Below are 20418 nucleotides of genomic sequence, written 5' to 3'. Positions count from 1 at the left end.
CTTTTCCGCGTGGCATGAACATTGCGTAAGATTTACTGTACAATTACATACCGTGAATTTTCGAAGTCATCACCTCCATCAGGCGATTCTGATCACGTATGGTGGGATAGGATAATATGCAAGCCAAATTAACAAATAAGTGCGATTTGTTTAACATGAAATGGTTGTCGGAGCATGTGACAACGGAAGAAAAATTGTAAAATTAGTTGAGAATTTTTCTTTTTCGAGCGAGAAAGGTCTGCTCTGCAAAATATGTCTAGAAGCAAAATATGGGAAAGAATAGCATACATTTTCTTAGGAAAGCCACCGCACTCGAACTGAAGCCAAATACCCCTTAAAATATGCACCAAAGCACACGTGCGATATCCATGATGTCGAGGTTTATCGCCATTGCCCGTGAATGCTTCTTAACCCTTTGCGACACCACAGAGTCGCACGTGTGTTATGGTGCCTATCCCGAAAATATTTAAACGCGGTGGCTTTCTGAAAATAAATGCCCTCAATGGCTTAACTTCAAGTCGAGACCACTTAATATTTAGAGCGTAGTTTCCCTTCTTCACTCATAATGTGATTATCTGGTGTCATGCAATAAAACTAAATGTAAATGCTGTACTTCGATTCTATCAATGAATCATGTGACTCGAATGGATACACGCACGTTTGGGTTACCCTAAACACCCCAATTGGGGGACCCGATCTCAAAGGGGAGCCAAAATTATTTCGTGAATAAACATGAATCATTGAGTATTTTTTTGGAAATTTACGCAACTTTTTCAAACAAGAAATGACAATTGAAACCGTGTACGTCTTAGTTTAGTACGTTTGGGGGATTCCAATATCTTCTGACACAGCAGATAGGAGGACACAAAATAGCATCATATACAGAAGTCATTATACCAACGGGTACGACCGAAGATGTTTGATTATATTTAGGGGTCCTACCTTTTGGAACACACTTCACTCGATCAGCTCTACCGGTAAATCTGATTACGTGAGCAGAGAGAGGATAAATATGAATAGCAATATATATGCAATTCCCGATCATATTGACCGATTCAATCATGAATTATATAAAAGTTTCGCGCGTCGCGCGTCTAGGCTGTACACCCACTAAAGGGACACCCAATGTAGATGAAAAGTTGCGGAAAAAACGTAGGCGCCAAGGGGGGTCTGGGGGGCAAAGCCCCCCATTAGTTCGGTTTATCACCTTACGGGGGCCTGGTTGCGCATTGTTGTTCATGGGCCTGCGCAGTAAGTTGACGAGTTTGCGCAGACTCGTGAAAAATTAGAGGGAACATTGGTGGCATGTCATGGTAGGCGAGATCGATAGGTCAGTCGTGGTCCGGTAATCTTGAGGATGGACTAGTATCAAAAGATACGAATCCGGCTCCGATACGACTCCGACCAAAAGTAAAAAAATCCGACCAGATATCCGTCCGGCTTCGGTCCATGCACCGATATGTTGACTAGACGTCAGTGTTGGGCTGACTCGAGTCGGACTCGGGTCACCTTTTTCGTATGACTTGACTCGAAGCCCTTTGCAAAAATAACTTGATTTTTGACTTGACTCGGCGTTTCGAAAATGCAGATTGACTCCTGACTAGGAGCAAAATGTACGAGTCAATTTCAAGTCATCAAGTAATTTGTCTCCATAAAAATAGCCGTATCTTTCATATGTTCGGATTGTTCTTGATATGCTGGTGTGACCTGTGAGAGCGACTAATTTCATTCATTCAATGATTTCGCGTATTAGTGAACCTCCATTGTTATATCTGATATATCACAAATAAATTGACCACAAACGAAGTGTTGAAGGTTACAGCGTACGTTGTCGTTAATTGGTATAGGAAAGCAATATAATAGCAAAGTATCCATCTCAGTTCTATGGACTGGTCATTGGTGCTCGGTGTTCAACTTAACCAAACCTCTTGTATGATTTAAAGTGAATTCGAATACAGTTTATTTTACTGGCAAGCTATGTTCCCTCTAATTTGTGACGAGTCTGTGCACACTCATCAACTCACTGCGCAAACCCTTGGAGAACAGTGGGTAACGACTAAAAAAAGTCATCACTCAGGATTTTTTGTGAGCAACTTAGATTTTCTGTGCGCAGAGACCGTGTCAGCACTGCGCATTTGCGCACGTGCGCAGCTTAGAGGGAACATTGCTGGTAAGTCGTCAACCTTTGGCGCAAGCTTAAATTGAATCCCATGGATGTGTAATTGGGTAGTGCATCATATCACCTCGTTTCAACTATCTGAGGTTTCGTATTCTATTATCTATTTTGGCTGATAATTTTAGATGGACTTACAGTTACTTGCGTAGTTTAGCAGTTCTACGCATGCGTGAGCTATACAACGCCTTTTTGTATGTCTATAAAATTCTATATTCGATCCACGATTTAAAATCTATCGCGAATGCAGTGACTTATTCCTACCTCATACTTCGAAAAGACAACTTGACTTGAATTGTGACTTTCACTGTGACTTTAACTCGTGACTTGACTTGACTTGACTCGACTTGACTCGAGGCACCTCCAAAAATCGATTGACTTCACTTGACTCTAGTCAAAATGTGCAATGACTCGAGATGAAACGCCATAGTGATAACTGATCAGTGATCGGCCATCGTATATATGTAACTAACAGGTCTGTACAAATATAAGATATTGCATGTGTACAGTGAGTTTCTTCTAATATAGGACGGTTTGTAGAAATACTGATAATAAGCAACTTCGTATATATACGAATCTAGTACAATTGTTTTAGGTTAGCTGATCACTGCGGCGTAAAATTATTCCGGAGGCAAAACTCTGACAACGACATTCAACATATTCCAATGTAGCGAATGGTAGGCTACCTATGATCTAGTCTAGTCGGACGAGACACCTGCTGACTTTGCTAAGGCATCGGAGTCCCAACGAGGGTACAATTGCCGTATTCTAGCAGCGTTATGTAGCGCGGAAAACGGATTATATCGCACACCACCGAAAATAGCCGCTAATCTTGCGTTATTCGCCGAAGTACGATTGGCTACGCTGTGAAAGTGAGCGCTAGGTAGAAACTTGTGCAAGGCAAGGTTGTTAGCGCCGATTCGCGACAACCCTCTGAATCCTAGCAAACCAGAGTTTTCTGGAGAAAATAGAGGCATTTGAACTGAGGAATACGCCGACTGTAGATGCGGTTCAGCTTTGATTCGCATCTGATAATGCTGGCAATAACGCAGATACTGTTGAGATGCTGACGAACTTGTGGCAATCGGGTTTCCAGCCATGGTGGATGGCGGAAAAGAATATTCGCTTCTTGACGCAGTCACTGAAATCACACGGGTGTGATTTAGAATGAAATACGATTGAAAATACACAAGGCATGTGCCTGTTGTGTGTATTGCGTGCAATGCAAGTATGGGTCAAAATATGATGTTTATTTCGTAATTCTCACGCTCTTATCGAACAATACGCACGATGGCGCTGCTGAACCTATTCTAACATCGTTCGGCCTTCAGCTATCAGGCCATCAGTGGATATCAAATTTGGGTTTCCTGTCTGTTATACGAAGCGACAGGACAAGGTTTGCCAAGTCTACGAACAAGTCTGACGATAGGAGGTATAAAGCCGATGCGTGCTTGATCGGCTACAATATAGGAACTTCATTTGAATTTAATGCTAGGCATATACTTCTTTCGGCTATTTAGGGATGGTGTGAACCTTTAAAAGGTTCAGGTTCGTGTGACCACGAACCTTTCCGAAAGGTTTTGTGTGAACGCGAACGTGAACTTCATGACGTCACGTGACGTCATATCGCTAGTTCCGTTCCAACCCCAAATATAAGTGAAATGATACTCTCTATATCAGTGGTTCTCAACCTTTTTTTAGACACGCCCCCCTTTAAGTGAAGAATTTCGCGCCCCCTTATCGTCATATCACAAAATTCAACCGGGATGCTAGCAACCCCAACAGATTGTTTGATGGCATGGAAGGTTATTTATGACTGTTGATGAGAGAATTCAAAAATATGAAATTAGATCTATATGTAGAGAAACGCGCTTGAATTGGCGGTAAATCGCGCAGAGCGCGAAAATTTTCTCCAATTGACCGTTTCTTCGCGCCCCCCTTCAGATGCTTTCACTCCCCTCCATCAGCGGAGCGCGCCCCCCAGCTTGGGAACCACTGCTCTATATTAATGTGCACGATACCTAGAGACGACTTGGGCCACGTAATGTCACAATGCTGATGTACATATTCACGTTTTAAACGTCGCCAAATGTATCAACTGGGGCAATCAAATGATATAATAATCCCATAAAATCAATATCTTCCGTCGCTCTGCCAACAACTTCGACGAGGACTTGCAAGGAAATATACGCCTACGGCCAGACAGGAAAATGTATTCGGCATCTGAGTATTGCTACGATGACATTGAGCAGAGTGCAAAACGGGTCTCTACTTGCTACCAATATTACACAGAGCAGTAGCTAACACCCCAATCGCACGGATTTTGTTTTTATGATACAATAAACATATGAAATCAAGATTGACCCCGTACGCCTGCTAGATTTTTTACATCAGACAACGATATCAATTTCATTGATTAATTGAATAAGCATTATTCGCTGACTACCTATATGTTGTGTATTTCGCTCTAGATGTGGTGTGATTGCGGGTCAAGGTCACAGCAGAGAGCCACTAACTATTCACAAAAGTTAAGCTGGATATTTCGAGCAAACATTTGTACCAAAGCAAGTAAAATTTTTGAAATATTCAAGGCGCATGCTCGTTTCGTGTTGATTTTTATGCTGCCAGCGCCATGCATAGAGTGGAACAGAGTTGAAATGTACTAAATTTCAACCAAAGATTTTATATAATGAAGTGAAAATTGTAATATATGAAAAAGGTTCACAGTGCAGAACCTACCAAGGTTCGTTTGTGAACGTGAACCGCTAAATTTCCGAGGTTCACACACAGAACGCGAACGTGAACCTCACGTTTACACCTTCCCTAATATATATATATAGCGGGGGAGATAGTGTAGTGGCCCACCAACCTGACGGATCGGGTTCGATTCCCGTCGGAGGTTTATCTGGGCTCCTCTTCCCCCGGGGGTGTTATGTTATATGTATTTTTCAACACCAAGCTAGCTTACGGTTATTCTAATACGAAATAAGCAGGAACCACGAATGAGTTCAACAGGTATTTTCATCTGTCTGTGACAAAAATGCACAATCTGATACTAATAAAGCAGATCATGACGATGATTGCTCGTTAGACACAACACTTGTGTGCATTCACAGGAACCATATTCGCTTTTGTATTTACACTGACGCAATTTGAAAGATGGTTTCAAGATCCATCATGGTGTCAACCGGACTATCCCTAAAGAGTTGAGCCCTAAACCGGGCAAAGGATCATATCTTCAAATCATAGCTGACAAGCGAAATCAAATCTTCAGTCATTTCGTAACTGCCGCGCAGGGCGATCTACTGCATTGATGAAGCTACCACGCAATATATACGTTATACATATTTTTCTATGGATAAAATATACTTCACGTGAAAATAAATGCTCACATCCTTGCATGTTAGATACTCTTCTATCCAGCAGCAACTCCATAGCGGCGGCAGTACGGGGTTGAAGAATTCTATCTTCGCTGAGAAAAGTCTCCACGGAATCTCTACGAATATAGAACAGCCCTCAATTTCTTCACAACACACCTTTACAGTAAAAGGGACTTAGGTCTAATCGGATTTGTGCAATGAGAAGCCACTCGCAAGCAATGACACCTTCTCGCATATTGAATAATAGAGTAAGAATTACTAAGCGGAAAGCAATGATCTGTCCTTTTAGTGCGGCAGGATAATAGAATTAGTTTTTTCTCCTAGGACTGAAATCGCTACACGCTCAGCGGACGATGACTTTCTGCGAATTAGTTGCTGAATAATCGGATCAACGCGAGACATATACATTGACTTCGGGCAAAGATTTTTCGTGTTGACGATCATTCTTAATCGAATCTCACACGCTAACAGCTCAGCGAAGCTCGGACCTGAACGAAAATCCCGATGCAAAGCGAATTATCGGGAGGTCCATCTATTTCCCGTTAATTATCCTCCGTGAAAGCACATCGCGATACTCTCTCAAGTTACATATTGGGTCGCGGCGCCCTTCAAATATTCAAATTGTCACCATGATATAACTCCTAGATAGGATAATCGCAGGGGAAAATATCCACATATAAAGTCCTTAACGTTACGAAGTCCCGTGCGGTCAGCTATACAAAATGTCTACTTTACATTAACGATTTAAACACAACACAGCAAAATGAAAAGCACTCACCTCCCGTATTCATTTAGTCTCGAAGAATCGCGAAAACCTTTAGCGAAGGGATTGCTATCGATTTTCAGGCGAGTAATCTGAAGAAAACGTTGGCGATTTATTCAGTGCAAACTTGCCAATCTGATTAGATGTCCCCGTGCTCCTCACAATAGTGGCACGAACACACCAAGCTGACTATATGTATTGGCGGACCTATATAGATGTCAATTGGAGGATTTTCTTCCATCCCGCATGCCTTATTATTATGCTTGTACTATGAGTATACTTCCAGTAAATGACCAATGGCAAGATTGGATGATGTAAAAATAAAAAAAGTATTTATTCATGAAACCACTCGCATTTTTAATTTACATAAGTCGAGATGACGCTTGAAATTCATATTCGATCACATATGCTCCCGTCAAAGCCTCCCGTCATGTAGTTTCAACATGTAATTATGGCTAGGTCGTTTACTCGGGTATACTAGGGCTATAAATACATGACTATTGTGATATGCAATGCATCTACAATACATACCAATTGATTTTGATAGGCCGTTACTGCTGTAAATTGTGTCTCCGGGAAGACGAAGGTTTTATAGTCATCTTCTTGCAAGCGTTCCATGCCGAGGCTGGCTCTGTCTGCCCGAATCACGTGGATTCGCGGTTGATATTTGTGCATTGAATTCAACACGACCTGCAGGAAATTATTTGCGACCATGAGAGCAGTTATATCGTAAAGACGTTAAGTTGAACAACGTTCGGCGTGCGATTGAGATGACAATGTCAAGATGAATTTGGTAATAAACAGCGGGACCATACGCGCATGCTGTTGTTATGGTGTCATGGTGTTCCATATGGTGGCCATGGCCATTTCGATCTACGATTAACGCAACGCGTTATACTTATAATATTCACTCATAATAGTTTTTCAAGACTTTTCTACTCCACTGTCTGGTCAGTGAGCATGAGCATACGCATAACAGCTTGGATGGATAGCGATATGAATTCCAGATGATGTCGCATCATATCATAGTGTAATAAACTATTATTTAAATATTTTTTTTCACGCATTGGTCCGATTTGTTTATGAGAAGAAATCTGTTATAACATTGTGGGATTCCTCCCTTTAAAGGAATAGTAAAACACCAAACTACAGTCAGGTTGAATTTTGATAAACTGTCCAGAGAATTACGCCGAAGATTGTTTCGACGGGACGATATCGCGTTCAAGTGCGCAATAATCCATCGTCAGGAGTGCGTCGTTTGTCATTCTTACAGCGAACGTCAATCCGATACGCATTGGCAATTCCAACAAGGTACCATCGCTATCAAAATTCCCGATGACAGCAAGACCCGCGCTTATCGCGATAACAAACCTGAATTACTTAAAAGCAAAGCGCTCCATTTGTCATCTGTTGCATGATTGATCAGCTATAAAGTGGAATCTGTCGCCTTGTTGATCATTTAATCTATGCGAACGCTGCTGTCACCACCCTCGATTCTTCTGCAACGTGAGGATAAGCAGCAAGCTGGTGTTGAATAAATTTGAAATTAGCTTCATCTTTCCGAGTTACGATCAGCTGCACAGCAAATTAATTTCCTTCAACTTTGATAACTCGGTTCGGTGGTACAGCTAGGTGGGTGTCTGATTGATTTAAAAGACTACTTAAAGAAGTTTCGTCACCTTCCTACTGCATGGGGATGGCGTGAACGTGAAGTTTGCTTGGCATATTCATCTTTCTGTTTCTGATTCTTGATATTGATTTGATATACTTATCGTATCATAAAAAAACAAATCCGTCCGATTAGGATGTTAGCTATCGTATAACTTGTTTTTGAGATATAATATGGCGCGAGTATAGAAATCAGCGTTTCAGTCTTAAAAATAGACCTACATCTGTCCGGTCTAGCCGAGTCCTCTTCGAAATTTGTTGGCAAAGCGACGGAAGACTTAAATTTTGTGGAATTATTATAGCATTGGGCATGTACTTCAGCATCTTGGCGTAATATGACCTCCTGAGTCGTAGCTAGTTATCATATCAACAACATAAATATATTACGTTACGGAAATGTGGGGTTGTAATTAGCAATATGACATCACGTGACGTGATAGGTTCACGATCGCGTTCACACAGAACCTTTCAAAACGGTTCACATTCACAAGAACCAGAACCTTTCAGGGGTTCGCACCATCCCTTCTACCCCTTGAATTCTGTCGCGATCTTGTGGTATTTTGAACTGATAAAACTTCGAAATAAACGATCGAATATAGAGCGAGTGACACGAATAAAATATGCAAGGAAGGTGCTGTACAATGGGTTCTGTAAAGGCCGACTCGATTCCATTGCAGGTTTATTTCAACTCCCAAGTGGGCATGTTTCAAAATTTCCACGTGACTTAGATGGAATTAATTGTCGCCTGCCAAAAGCCCTAAATTTTATTCCCTATTGAATGGAAAATGTCACTGAACCTTGACTCTGACTACACCAGTATAGTATTATAGCATAACTTATGAGTATAGTATTATGCACAACTATGGAACCATGTCATTTGACAACAGAGAGTTGCATTATGCAAGGGCGATCCTTTATATCCTCGCGAGTCGAGTCAAAGTGATGACCTTATTTCAGTCAACACAACAAGATTTCCAGTAAATATTTCAAAATCAGTTGTTTTCAATTTCGGTAAACAAACTTTCCCGACTCCAAAATATGGTAACCCTAGACAATGGGGATATAGTTTCATCAATGAACAATTGTACATACACATTTACCAAGTGCAAAATGCCTCAAGTCTCCAAGAAGTAACCCCCATCAATGCCTACCATACACAGGCCTGCAAACATTCAGTACTTTGTTGTATTTTTGGTTTGCCCGTTGTATATTTTTTCATATTATATTGAATATTAAAGCCACTCGTGATTTCCAACCATTGGTTAGCGAGTGAAGGGCTGTGATTCAAACGTATCAGCAACGATTTTGAATTGCTAGCATAAGTGGTATTGTGATCTGTGTGAATGCAGGTAATTATGCATGCATATCGAATCACTATTCGCATTAGATATTGCAGAAGCAGTCGGTCGGATTTGTATTAGGTGAATTGACTTTCCAACACCGTTGTCAATTCGGTTTTTGCTGCCGCTGTTTGATGACACAAATTGGATACTGCACGTTTCGCGACTTTCGTTTGATATGATAGATTACACTATACAGCGTTTTACATCGTTAATTCGAATATACAAATATGCATTCCTGGCGATGCCAAAGTTGTCAAAAATAAAATCTGAAAAATGCCAAAAATAAGCTATTTTTGGTATTTTTAGCATATGCCAAAAATAACATGGGCTGCTTATTTGTGATCAGTAGGGCAAGTTTTTGCCAGTTTTGTAAGATATGTAGAATGCTGTTTTAAGCTGTTTAAAGGAATCTTATACTGCAACTTTTTGCAACTTTTGTCCATTTATTTTCATGCAACTTTTTGCAATATTTTGCAGCTTTTTCGATTTTTCATGAAAGTATTTTTGATTTTGGTGAAATACACAGCCAAATTCGACTGAAATCCGTAAATCAGCACTGAAGTAACGCTCTTACGGGTATTTCGGGAGCTGAGCCGGAAAGTTGACCTTTTTTTTTTAGTCAACCGAGCAAAATGTGGTCTTTTAGGGCAACTTTTGTCAAAAATAAATGCAACATTCCGCGGATTAACCTGCAACAAAACCTTGCTCTAGTGATCAGTAATGTTCTTGAGTATTTGTGTAAAGCTTTCTCAGAGGTAATCAATACGACCGATCGCTATAATTATAAGTGACTTATACAATTCAGGACGCGCAACCTTTTTCTTATGCGTGCCAGATACAAGTAACGCTGTGAAACCGCGAACCGCACATAGTCTTAGTAGGCCCATCGTAATTTTGTAACAGCTATGATGGACCTTCCCACTAAAGTTTGACATCTAATTACATATAAAAATTATAATTATTATTAATATTAATACCATGCTAATCACGGAATATTATGCTGCAATTTTAGAGTATTTTGTATTGTCTTGAGTGCTGCTCAAACTTATTAGACTACAAGCAAACAAAATATAATCCGATTTGGTGAGCTTCAAACCCTTCAAAATTGACATTCCTTTCATGACCACACAATTATATTTGCAGGTCGCAGCATGCACAGTGCACAATCGCACATGCACATTGCACAATTGTACAATACATCCCTGATATACATAAACAGGGCCTAGGAAGTTGCGGCTCACTCATGGCGCAGCAAAGTAGATATCTTACTTGAAGTAGAGACAATATATATAGCAGTGGTTCTCAAACTTTTTGTCTTCGCGGACCCCTTTTGGACCGTCACGGACCCCGCAACCCCCCCCCCCTAAGGTTTAGTTCAAATTTAGCTAGTGAATTTCGCAAATGCATTTCTTGGAATATGTGGTCGTGTCTTGGAATTCCACGCCTTCGATTTGATATTAGCGAGTGCCGAAAATCTATTTCCACGGTGGCAAATGTAATAATAACACGTAACGATTCCGACGACACATTTGGGTATGATCGCAACAAATGTGGCACTAAAATTGACCAACAGTTCTTTTAATGAACATCATACGTCAAGCCTGGGCATTTCTATCAGGCAGCTCATCTTGAAGTTATTACGGAAAGTGGTTACGAATATCACAGGATAAAATGGATCTTTGTAAACATTTCGAAGTTGACCTTACTAAACAAAATTTTTCTTTTTTCCACCATCCCCAACAAAATATCTCTAATCAGCAAAATATATGCATCGGTAGGCTATTGGTCATTCAGCAATTAAAATGTGTCTGCACAGTAGGATATTTCATCTGTGACGGTCATTCTGTTGATGTGAGTTCTGGAGTTTTACTATAGCAAGGAAGCGAAACTGCCTCGTGATATTCCTAATTTAAAAAATACGATTCGGGTTATCCACTATTTTCTAAATTTAGAGGCTTCGCGGACCCCGGGTTGAGAACCACTGATATAGAGGCTATTTGTATATAGTTCAAGACACCTTCAGCTTACTACATGCTTGATTATTATTATACGCAAAACTGTAAATGTGTCTTTCCTTACTTTATTTAGGAAATTTAGGCGCTATTCATATTCACGACAACAGTTACGGAACGATTCTTTACAATTTAGGGCCGTTCAAGTTTTTAAATCTTCTTCACTCCGCAGACCGATTATAAGCGATGCGTTACTCACGTGGCCATTTTGATCGAGCGAGTTATTCGTGAGCTTGAGCTTCTCGAACGAGCACAGCTGCTTGGAAAGCTGCGATTCGCACACCGGAATTTCGTTGTGAAAATACAACCGATACGGCACTGGCGGATCAGCTTTACCTGTCGGTAACAGAATGAGAATGTATGGAAATGCAATACGAGGATTTGTAGTAACAGCTAGGTATAGCCTATCGGTACATATACGATACTTGATCATCATTTTTGCGTCACAGTATAGCTCCGCGAGTTTGCGACTTTGATACATTGTTATAAAGGTGTGACTTAGGCTTACCATACGTCACGTCCTCTTTTAAGAGGATTTGTCCTCTTTTTTGACTTTTTTGAAAGTGTCCTCGGAGGACGCCCTTTTGTCCTCTTTTTTGAGATTTTGTCATCTTTTTTAGGATTTAGAGCAGATTTAGAGCAAATTGCGAGTGATATGCCACATATTAGCACAGACGTGAAGCTCCGACGGGTGAAAAACGGTGATTTTAGCTCTGAGCGAAAAGATGACCTTTTTTTTTTTTTAGTCATCCATCTGGCGATGTGGAGTAAAAAACGTTATTTTGAGATCTGAGCGGAAAAGATGACCTTTTTTTTTTTTTTTTTTTTTTTTTTTAGTCATCCACCTGGCAATGTGGGGAGAAAAACGGTATTTTGAGTTCTGAGCGGAAGAGATGACCTTTTTTTTTTTTTAGTTAACCAGTCACAAAGTGGGAAAAATTAACCGGTTTTTGAGAATTCTACTCCGATTTTGAAAGTTGGAAATTTATGAAAAAGTGTCCTCTTTTTAGATTTCCAAAATATGGTAAGCCTATGTGACTCCACTTGGAAGTCGGAACCAGACGGGACATCACGCTCGTTCTCGCGAAACGGAAGCCATTTAAGTACCTTTATCGCAATGTGCAATATGATTTGTTTACGCTGTGAAGGTTCACCTCGGTGCGTTTTCGCTTGGTGATTAGGCTCAACAATTATATTACAAACAAGCAGCATTATCAGTATTCGGATATTCACACATTCTAACCTACTCTATAGGAATTTCGGAATAGTTGGAATGGCAGAATCCACTTTTTGAGCTCCATTCGCACTTTTCATTGTAAAATAAATTTTATTCACACAAACTAACCGAAAATTGTTATACAAAAAGAAGATGAAGTGTCTCATTAAAAATGCAACTTTTTACGCTCGTTCTGATTTCAACTTATATTTCACTAAAACCTTTCCCTGCCAAACAAGCTGTTGAGTTTTGTACAAGAACATCTACTAGTGCTTGAATGGCCAGGTTCTAAAATCTGTTCTGCACTCCTATCCAAAATACAACGTATTTTTCGCGAGTGAAAAATGCTTGCTGGTAGAAACCGTTTTTGACAGCTGAGTTTTTGTGGCATCTCGCGACCCGAGCCTCACCCATGAAAAGGCATTAATTTTTAATATTACATTATTATGCTACGATTTCACGGACACGTAGGCCTATGATATACAGAACGCGCAAACCACAATTCTACCCAAAACAGCTCTACAAAACATGTCTGACGCACGTGATTTCAAACTCGGGTGAATGAAATTCCTCTGAGTGTCGCAGTGTACTACTACAACTACTGTCTACTCGGATCGCAAGAACGGGACTATTCCGTGCCGACATATCGGTATCGAAAGGTTTGGCCATCCAGCATCGGTCATTTTTGGCCAAGGTTTTGTCGCCGCTTATGTTTTTGGCACCGCATTTTATCAGCGGTTTGTTGGCCAAAACTTAACGTCTTCATGTGCACCGATGAAGAAGTGGTTGGGTTGGCCTCGAAATGAATGAGTCTCAAAGGCCTGAACTCGCTCGCTGCTCACCCCTACACTAGTTCAACCCAACGGTCTTCGATCATGTTTTCATGAATAACCAGTCGGACAAATCTTATCATGAATTCTCGTGATAAAGCCATATTGTCTGCGTGTCTCGCTTATTGGCTACAGTATACCCAACATAGTGACCTTGTATACGTAAAACCTATCGCAGGATTTTTTGCAATAAATTCAACAAATATTACATACATATTAACAGATAGCTCTGGCACCGTGTCGACCCAAAATTTTACCCTTTGCGGTCCATTCTTTAATAACCCTTGAAAGTGTAAAAATATGCGTTACAGTAACTTGCAAATGTGAGTCTGTGCTAATTGTGTTTACTACTATCCTCGTGCCCCACGCTAATAGAATAGTTATTACGAAAATATGATAGTTGTTTAGCAGAAAGTACATTTGACTTCATTTTTCAGCCTGTCACAGGCTCAGTCGGGCTGATATACTGATGTCTGCCACCATAACAGCTTCCAAACCAGGCTTTTGGTTGCGTAATAATTATAGTGCGAAAATATTATGTCATTCCGGTTTGTGAAAGCTACGATTAGTGGTGCGTCGTAAGTTAAATAAGTTTTTACAATTGCATCTCAGCTACAAAAGTTACACTACCCTTGAATTTCCTATTAAGTTTATTTGAATTATTCCACGTCTGAAAAATTAACAATTATTCACGATTTTCATTCGCATTCATCCGGATTTTTCATTCGCACAAGTGTGAACCGACTGGCCTATTGTGCATTTCCCGGTTGACGGATAAAAGACTCTCTCTACATATAGCAAGATATTTACTCAACGATTGTATCCCGTAGCGAAAAATGCATGCAGATGTATACAAAAAGGTCGGACTAAGCGTTAGAACACATCCAGTCGATATTATGTGGTGTAGCGAATAACGATACACTACTCTCCCTTTACTAAGACACGCTTTGGAGTACAAGGGAGGTTCTCCCTGTGCTGTATTTTCAACCCATTATGTGCCGCGAAACACTTTCTGCCATGTGCTATGTACAATGTACATTGTACGTATACATTAGGGTTATGACTAAAAAAAAAAAAAAATGCATGTAGCAGGAATTGATGAACATTTTGGTATAAATTAATAAAATCATAATCATTTTGTTCAAATCGAAAAAAATGTCCCGCACAAACTAACATCAATTTTCGACACTGGTCCAAATATGGAAAAAATTTAAAATTCAAAGATATTCTTTGCTACAAATTTAATCTTCAAATATATGTTCTTTTACACTTATTGTAAAGTTCATTCATCAATTTGACCTCCCTTTCTGTTATTATGTTAGTGCCAGGGACATCTACGACGGACATATCCGACTTCCAATGGGGTTTTGGGGCACTGTATCGCTGCAGGACATTCGACCACAAAGATAGCAGCAAATGATCTTTGGTATATTCTAGAGCCCGACCGATATTGGATTTTTGGGTCGATACCGATAAAACCAATATCTCACACCTTAGCCGATAACCCCAGTACATTCAGCCGATATTCAAAAGAAGTTGGATGTATACATAAGCACATTTTCAAATCTTCAGAGGGCATTTATTTGAACATCTTTACAGCCATTGTTACACTTGAACATGAAATGAACTAGAAAGGCTGCATCTGGACACCTGTAAAGTGTAAGCTATATGAAATATATCAATATTCTCAGTCTAGCGATCAAAGATTATAGTTTTCTGGCTTCCTTACGCCATGTTGTGACGTCATACGCAAATTGCCGTTAATTTTTCAACTCCAATGGCCGATACCGATAATTCTTTCAAAGTGTGATATCGTCTCGATATTATCGACGAACCGATAATCGGTCGGGCTCTAGTATATTCCATCCTTAAACATCTGGTTAGAATACCAGTCTTCCTGACACGCATTTGCGATAAATAAGCATCTCCAGAGTTATTCTCTATCTGGGGAAGTGGAAGTACGCAACGCAACCCTTGAGCACCCTCTCGCATTGCGTAGAGATGGAAGCTTATGCCATTTGATCAGTGGTAATCTATACTATTTTCTTTGAAAGAACGGCATGTTCTGCACATGCCATAGATAAACTTAAAATCATCCCTACATCCTCGGTTTTCTAATATTTTCATCTGAAATTCGTGCTTGGTGGATTGCACCTAGTTTTCGTAGTGTTTTACCACATCATCTCCAAATTTGTAGCTGAGAGTTGGATTTCTTGAAGACGTTGGATCGAAGAACCCTAATATGTGCTTTAAGAATCGATAATATGATGTTGGCAAGCGATATGAAAACCCATGCTCATCATTACATTTCGCAGTTTCGAAACAACGCCATTCTGCCGTCCAGTATCAACAGATGCTACGGTGTCACATATGATATATGAGATTTTCAAATTTTCCTGTACATCATATTCTTCTAAGCGGTTTTCTAGACCGCTGAAAATACCTAGAGTTGTTCTACTTTCGCCTTTTCGAACACCCAGTTTGATTTGTGCCAGACAAATTGAAATTATACGATATATACAGTCTACATTTAAAATCGGAATTAATAATTATTTATTAATTATTTAATATTGACTGTAAACAAGAACACGATAGGAATAATTCAATCTGGGCGATCAAAATGTACCAAAATACTATTTTAAATCACCGCAATTGGAATTGGGTCAGTTAAATTCAAATCAGTCGATAAATAAATTATATAGTCTGTATCTACAAAAGAAAGCCTATCCTCCATACAGTGAAAACTGGAAAATTTTTGTGCGGGAGGTTTTTGTTCAAACAGTCTTAACTTTTGTGAGTTTTGAAATCAGGACACAAAAGCTCATCATTTGTGACTACAGGACACACAAAATTTTGAATTTTTTTTCTAGTCATAACCCTAGTATACATACAGTCACAGTGCACCCGTTTTGACAAGCAGTTCAAGTATGAATAAAGAAGTAGCACCAATAGGGCTGCAACTTCAAAGTTCAATTTAAAACAAACACTTTTAACACATGGCGTTTGTTTAAAACATGTTTTTTATTGCTGCTGTTTTTTGGTCAGTGGAATGACAGTAACCAATTTGACAATAAAGGGTAAATATGGCTCATTTGACGAGAAAGGCTTCTAACCACGTCGTAAGCGGTCATCAAAATTAGAACACCTATTCCGTACCAATGATCTATACTTATACTTATACAATACACGTGCTATAACTGTTAAAACGACGACAATTTCGTGGGTTTAATCCATTCCATATCGTATACGTCGACTATATCGAGTGCAAATTATCTGTTGGCTCATACTACATGGATTTCCGAAAGTGTTAACAGAATCATGGCATAATGATACAACATTTGAAATTACTTTTGGTTTTTATAAATTGGCATTTTAAAAACACTGATTTTCTGGTGTAGTTGCGAGACCCTACATCTCATCAAATATACGCAACGGTAATTTCGATATGTAACAAGAAAACTCTATATCCAACTATACACAGCAATGGCTATCTTTGGACGGAAGAAAATTTCTAAATTAAAAAGCACGCGGCACACCATCAATATCGGCATTGGTTTCAGGATGTTTCTCTGCGGGCCGTACGTTGCAACCCATTTATACATTACGAAATTCTCGCGGAATACGCGAAACGATACGTAGGTACTATGTATGACGCAATAAAAATGGAAACGGCGGCAATTTATGCACTTCGGTTTTGTTCAATGCGATATCTGGACTTGCTTTGATATGCATACAGAAGCTGTGGTATTCGTTTTAGTAATAAAATTGATCGCAGTCGGCATCTTATTCGTTAACTCGACGTAGACGTCGACAAATATACTATAGTTTCTCAATTCAACAAAACCGAACAGCTGTTTCGTCAAGAATGAAGCAAGTTGTTCGTTCTTGGGCAATTTTTTACCGATGGCTGAAAAACACTGACTCTACCAGTGAAATGAGTGCATACACTTTCCTATTGTTTTTAATCAGGGAGTTTGCGGATGAAAATTCGCGCTTGACGTCATACGATACAAAAACAATAATACAAGATCAGGGAGATTGCATTTGCGATAACGTAAACAAGATGTACAATCTACACATCATACATGCAACTGATCTTACCTGCAACCAACCAAGATGATTTATGGTAGGCGTACCGATACCGTTTGTTATCAACCGGGATGATATCCATGACAACGATATACTTAGCATCCTTTGATCCTTGCGAAAATGACACTCGTATAGTCGGAAACATCCGTCTGACGACACAATATACTAAATTAGTGGGTGATTAATTTGTGAACTTTTGTGAATATTTTTATGGATGATAAAACTGGATAGTGTGCATGGAAACATAATCTCAAACAAGTGACGGTTAGACATACGTATATTAAATATATGTATAGGCGTAGGGCGGTGTGCCGACCGAACAGCAGCAATAAATTTCTGAACTACTGAACGATAAGAAAATACTCTTACGTCTGACACCAGTAGCGTTATAATATCAAGCGGGATTTCATGTGAAATTACATATACGTTCTCGTATATGTAGTCATTGCGCCTATATCATGATTTAGTTTTCCAATATTTTACATTCAGAAACAAGACTTAAAAACAGAAAACATCACGCGACCTTGGCGCCAAAAGCTAAGGAGACCCCGGAGTGAATGGAAATATTTTTGCTGCTCGTAGAATATAAATATTGTAGTGCGATGATCTTCATCAGCCGTGGCTCTTCCGTTCGTGGAAGTTGAAAACTCTGCCGGAACAACCACAGCCGCCAGCGAAATAGCCAAATCCACGTTACAATGCATATATCAAAGGATACTCAGCTAATTTTAGCAAAGGTTCATATACCAAAGACTGAAATTATCTTAGATCCGGGAGATTCTCGCCGACCTTTTTCGGTTGGCAATACTAGTGGTTGTGGTGATTACCTGTGACGTGTCTGCCATGTCCGATGATTCTATTAATGGATACTAAACCAGAAAAGGTTCAGGGTCCGGATCCAGCACTTCAAAGGTCCGCATTAGGACCGAAGTCCACCAAATGAGTATCCCGCATATACTCGATACGTCCGATTACGACTTTGAAATCACAGTTTCAGCAAGAGACACGCCCGAGCACTAACTATGGTCACTAACTATGATCACGGTAACAGAATTTACCTTCCCGTTTTGGTAATGATCATTTCTGTTCCCAAATCGTGAAATTTTCTCCACAGTTCTCTTGACTCCAAAGTGCAGTTTAGGTCTTTCAACGAAGGGTGTCGGTTGGATGTGGATGGAGGTAGCTCGTCTGGTAGTCCCTGTGTTGCTGTAGAGTCTCCAGACTGACCTTCCATGCCTGTGTTATATTTACCTAATGACGATACGACTGATAAAGCATATTCACATAGAATTGTATTCAATAATGTTATATATTATAGCATCTAGCGATCATGTGTTACTCACATTCCGTGCTGCTAAAATCAGCAAGTTCGTTTTCATCCGTGTCATTTTCACATTTGATTTGTTCCGTGGTAGAGTCCTCGTTCGCTGGTGCATCTTCGCATTTCGCGATAATTGCCTCAATACGAAAGGCGTTGGCCCGTGACGAAAGTTTTGAAAAAGTAGGTCCCTTAGAATCCTTCGTTTTGTCAGATTCTAAATCGCAATCCATACCGAAGCAAGCGCACAAGAGCATATGCCAACGGAAGTAGCCAGAATGACATTTTGTTTTCCAGATCTCATGCCCCGACTGAAAGCGTCAGCTGGTAACAAGATTACGAATCGATCCAGCGATGATGTGAAACGCCATCTAGCGCTAGGTAGCGGCCTAACATATTATCGCTAGAAGCTGATATCCCTGTTGCGACAATACATTTAGTTTGTTTTGGATGTCACAATTTAGGGCAAACAGGACATGCGTGTTGAATACGCGCATAACACGAATGCCTTAGGTATGCCTATATTATTTGTGTGCTGGATGCATATTATAGAAACTTGTTTGCAATCGGCAACTCGGTTGCGATAAACATTTCGACTGTGCCCAACATAAGTAATGGATAGGCCACAATAGCAAAATCCTAAAGAATGAACACTATGATGTCTTAGTGCTGTTGAATCGTGATATGACCAATGAGAAATTTCCAAATTTTACGTCTATGAAGGGTTGTCATATTTTGGAATCGGGAAAGGAAATGGAAAACAACTGATTTTGCAATATTTACTGAAAATCTTGTGTTGATTAAAATTTAAAAAAAAATTAAAAGTAAAAAAGATCGTCACTCCGACTCGACTCCTGAATTACTGATTTTTTACCTATAGTTCTGCGGTGTTGACTATCACAAAAAACGTCACTTTTTCAGATTTGACGTCGACGTCGGCTCTATCTACGTAGGAAGCCCGGGTTCAAGTCCCACTGGCGTTGGATATTCTGGGCTCATCGTCCCCCGTGTCCGGTGTTCTTACAGCGACACGAAAAGCCCGGTGAAAAAAGGAAATGAGCAAGACAAACCGACTAATAAAGAGTAACACCGAAGAAGACTGTGACGTAGGGTACTAGGTTCCGTCATGTCTCTTGGAGCTGCGTTGCGTAAGCCTACAACTGTTGTATGCACCTTTTCTATGTCAAATATGACAGGGGCGTCCAACCCGTTGACCGCGAGGTAATTTTGTAATTAGGTATATTGTCAACAAATAATTACCCAGGTAATTTATTGTGAACTTGCAGGGCCAACCAAATTTTGATTCTGAACGTGAAATTTGGGAGGTTGATGGGTGAAATATCAGATCCGACGCATGAGTGCAGATCTTCGTAGACCATAAAGTGAAATATTTTGCGGCAAATTTATTTGACCTGAAATTTTCTTTAGAACTTCACGCGATTTATTGTGACTCGATTTCTTGCTTTTATCATTGATATCCCCTCTTCAGAGTTGAGCAGAGGTGGTCAAAGTAGTCAAGAAAGCTACTCAAGTAGAAGTAGAAGTAGCGTAGAAAAAATCTACTCTAGTACGAGTAGAAGTACTTCTTACATAAGTCACCTAAAACTACTTGAGTAGAAGTATAAT

General features: G+C 39.9%; 1 protein-coding gene across 2 annotated transcripts; it reads right to left on the bottom strand.

Moving 5' to 3' along the window:
• Positions 1-1163: 1163 nt before the first annotated feature.
• On the bottom strand, positions 1164-19795 carry LOC145454528 (T-box transcription factor TBX20-like). Of its 2 annotated transcripts, none has more exons than XM_080332514.1 (8): positions 18818-19795; positions 18533-18710; positions 17487-17623; positions 11539-11675; positions 6848-7006; positions 6332-6408; positions 5566-5669; positions 1164-3314 (listed from the first exon to the last, which is right to left on the bottom strand). In XM_080332514.1, the coding sequence occupies exons 1-8, from the start codon at positions 19047-19049 to the stop codon at positions 2872-2874; spliced, it is 1467 nt and encodes a 488-aa protein (XP_080188640.1). In that variant the 5' UTR covers positions 19050-19795; the 3' UTR covers positions 1164-2871. The 2 variants fall into 2 exon arrangements, with proteins under 2 accessions (XP_080188640.1, XP_080188639.1); XM_080332513.1 differs by having other exon boundaries at positions 18533-18725; positions 18818-19790.
• Between the last annotated feature and the right edge of the window lie 623 nt (positions 19796-20418).

This window comes from Botryllus schlosseri, chromosome 13, assembly GCF_051294905.1.
Source record: "Botryllus schlosseri isolate E-star chromosome 13, Bs_hap1, whole genome shotgun sequence".
Lineage (NCBI taxonomy): Eukaryota > Metazoa > Chordata > Ascidiacea > Stolidobranchia > Styelidae > Botryllus > Botryllus schlosseri.
Note: the sequence above shows the minus strand (reverse complement) of the source record. Positions and strands in the feature narration are given on the sequence as shown.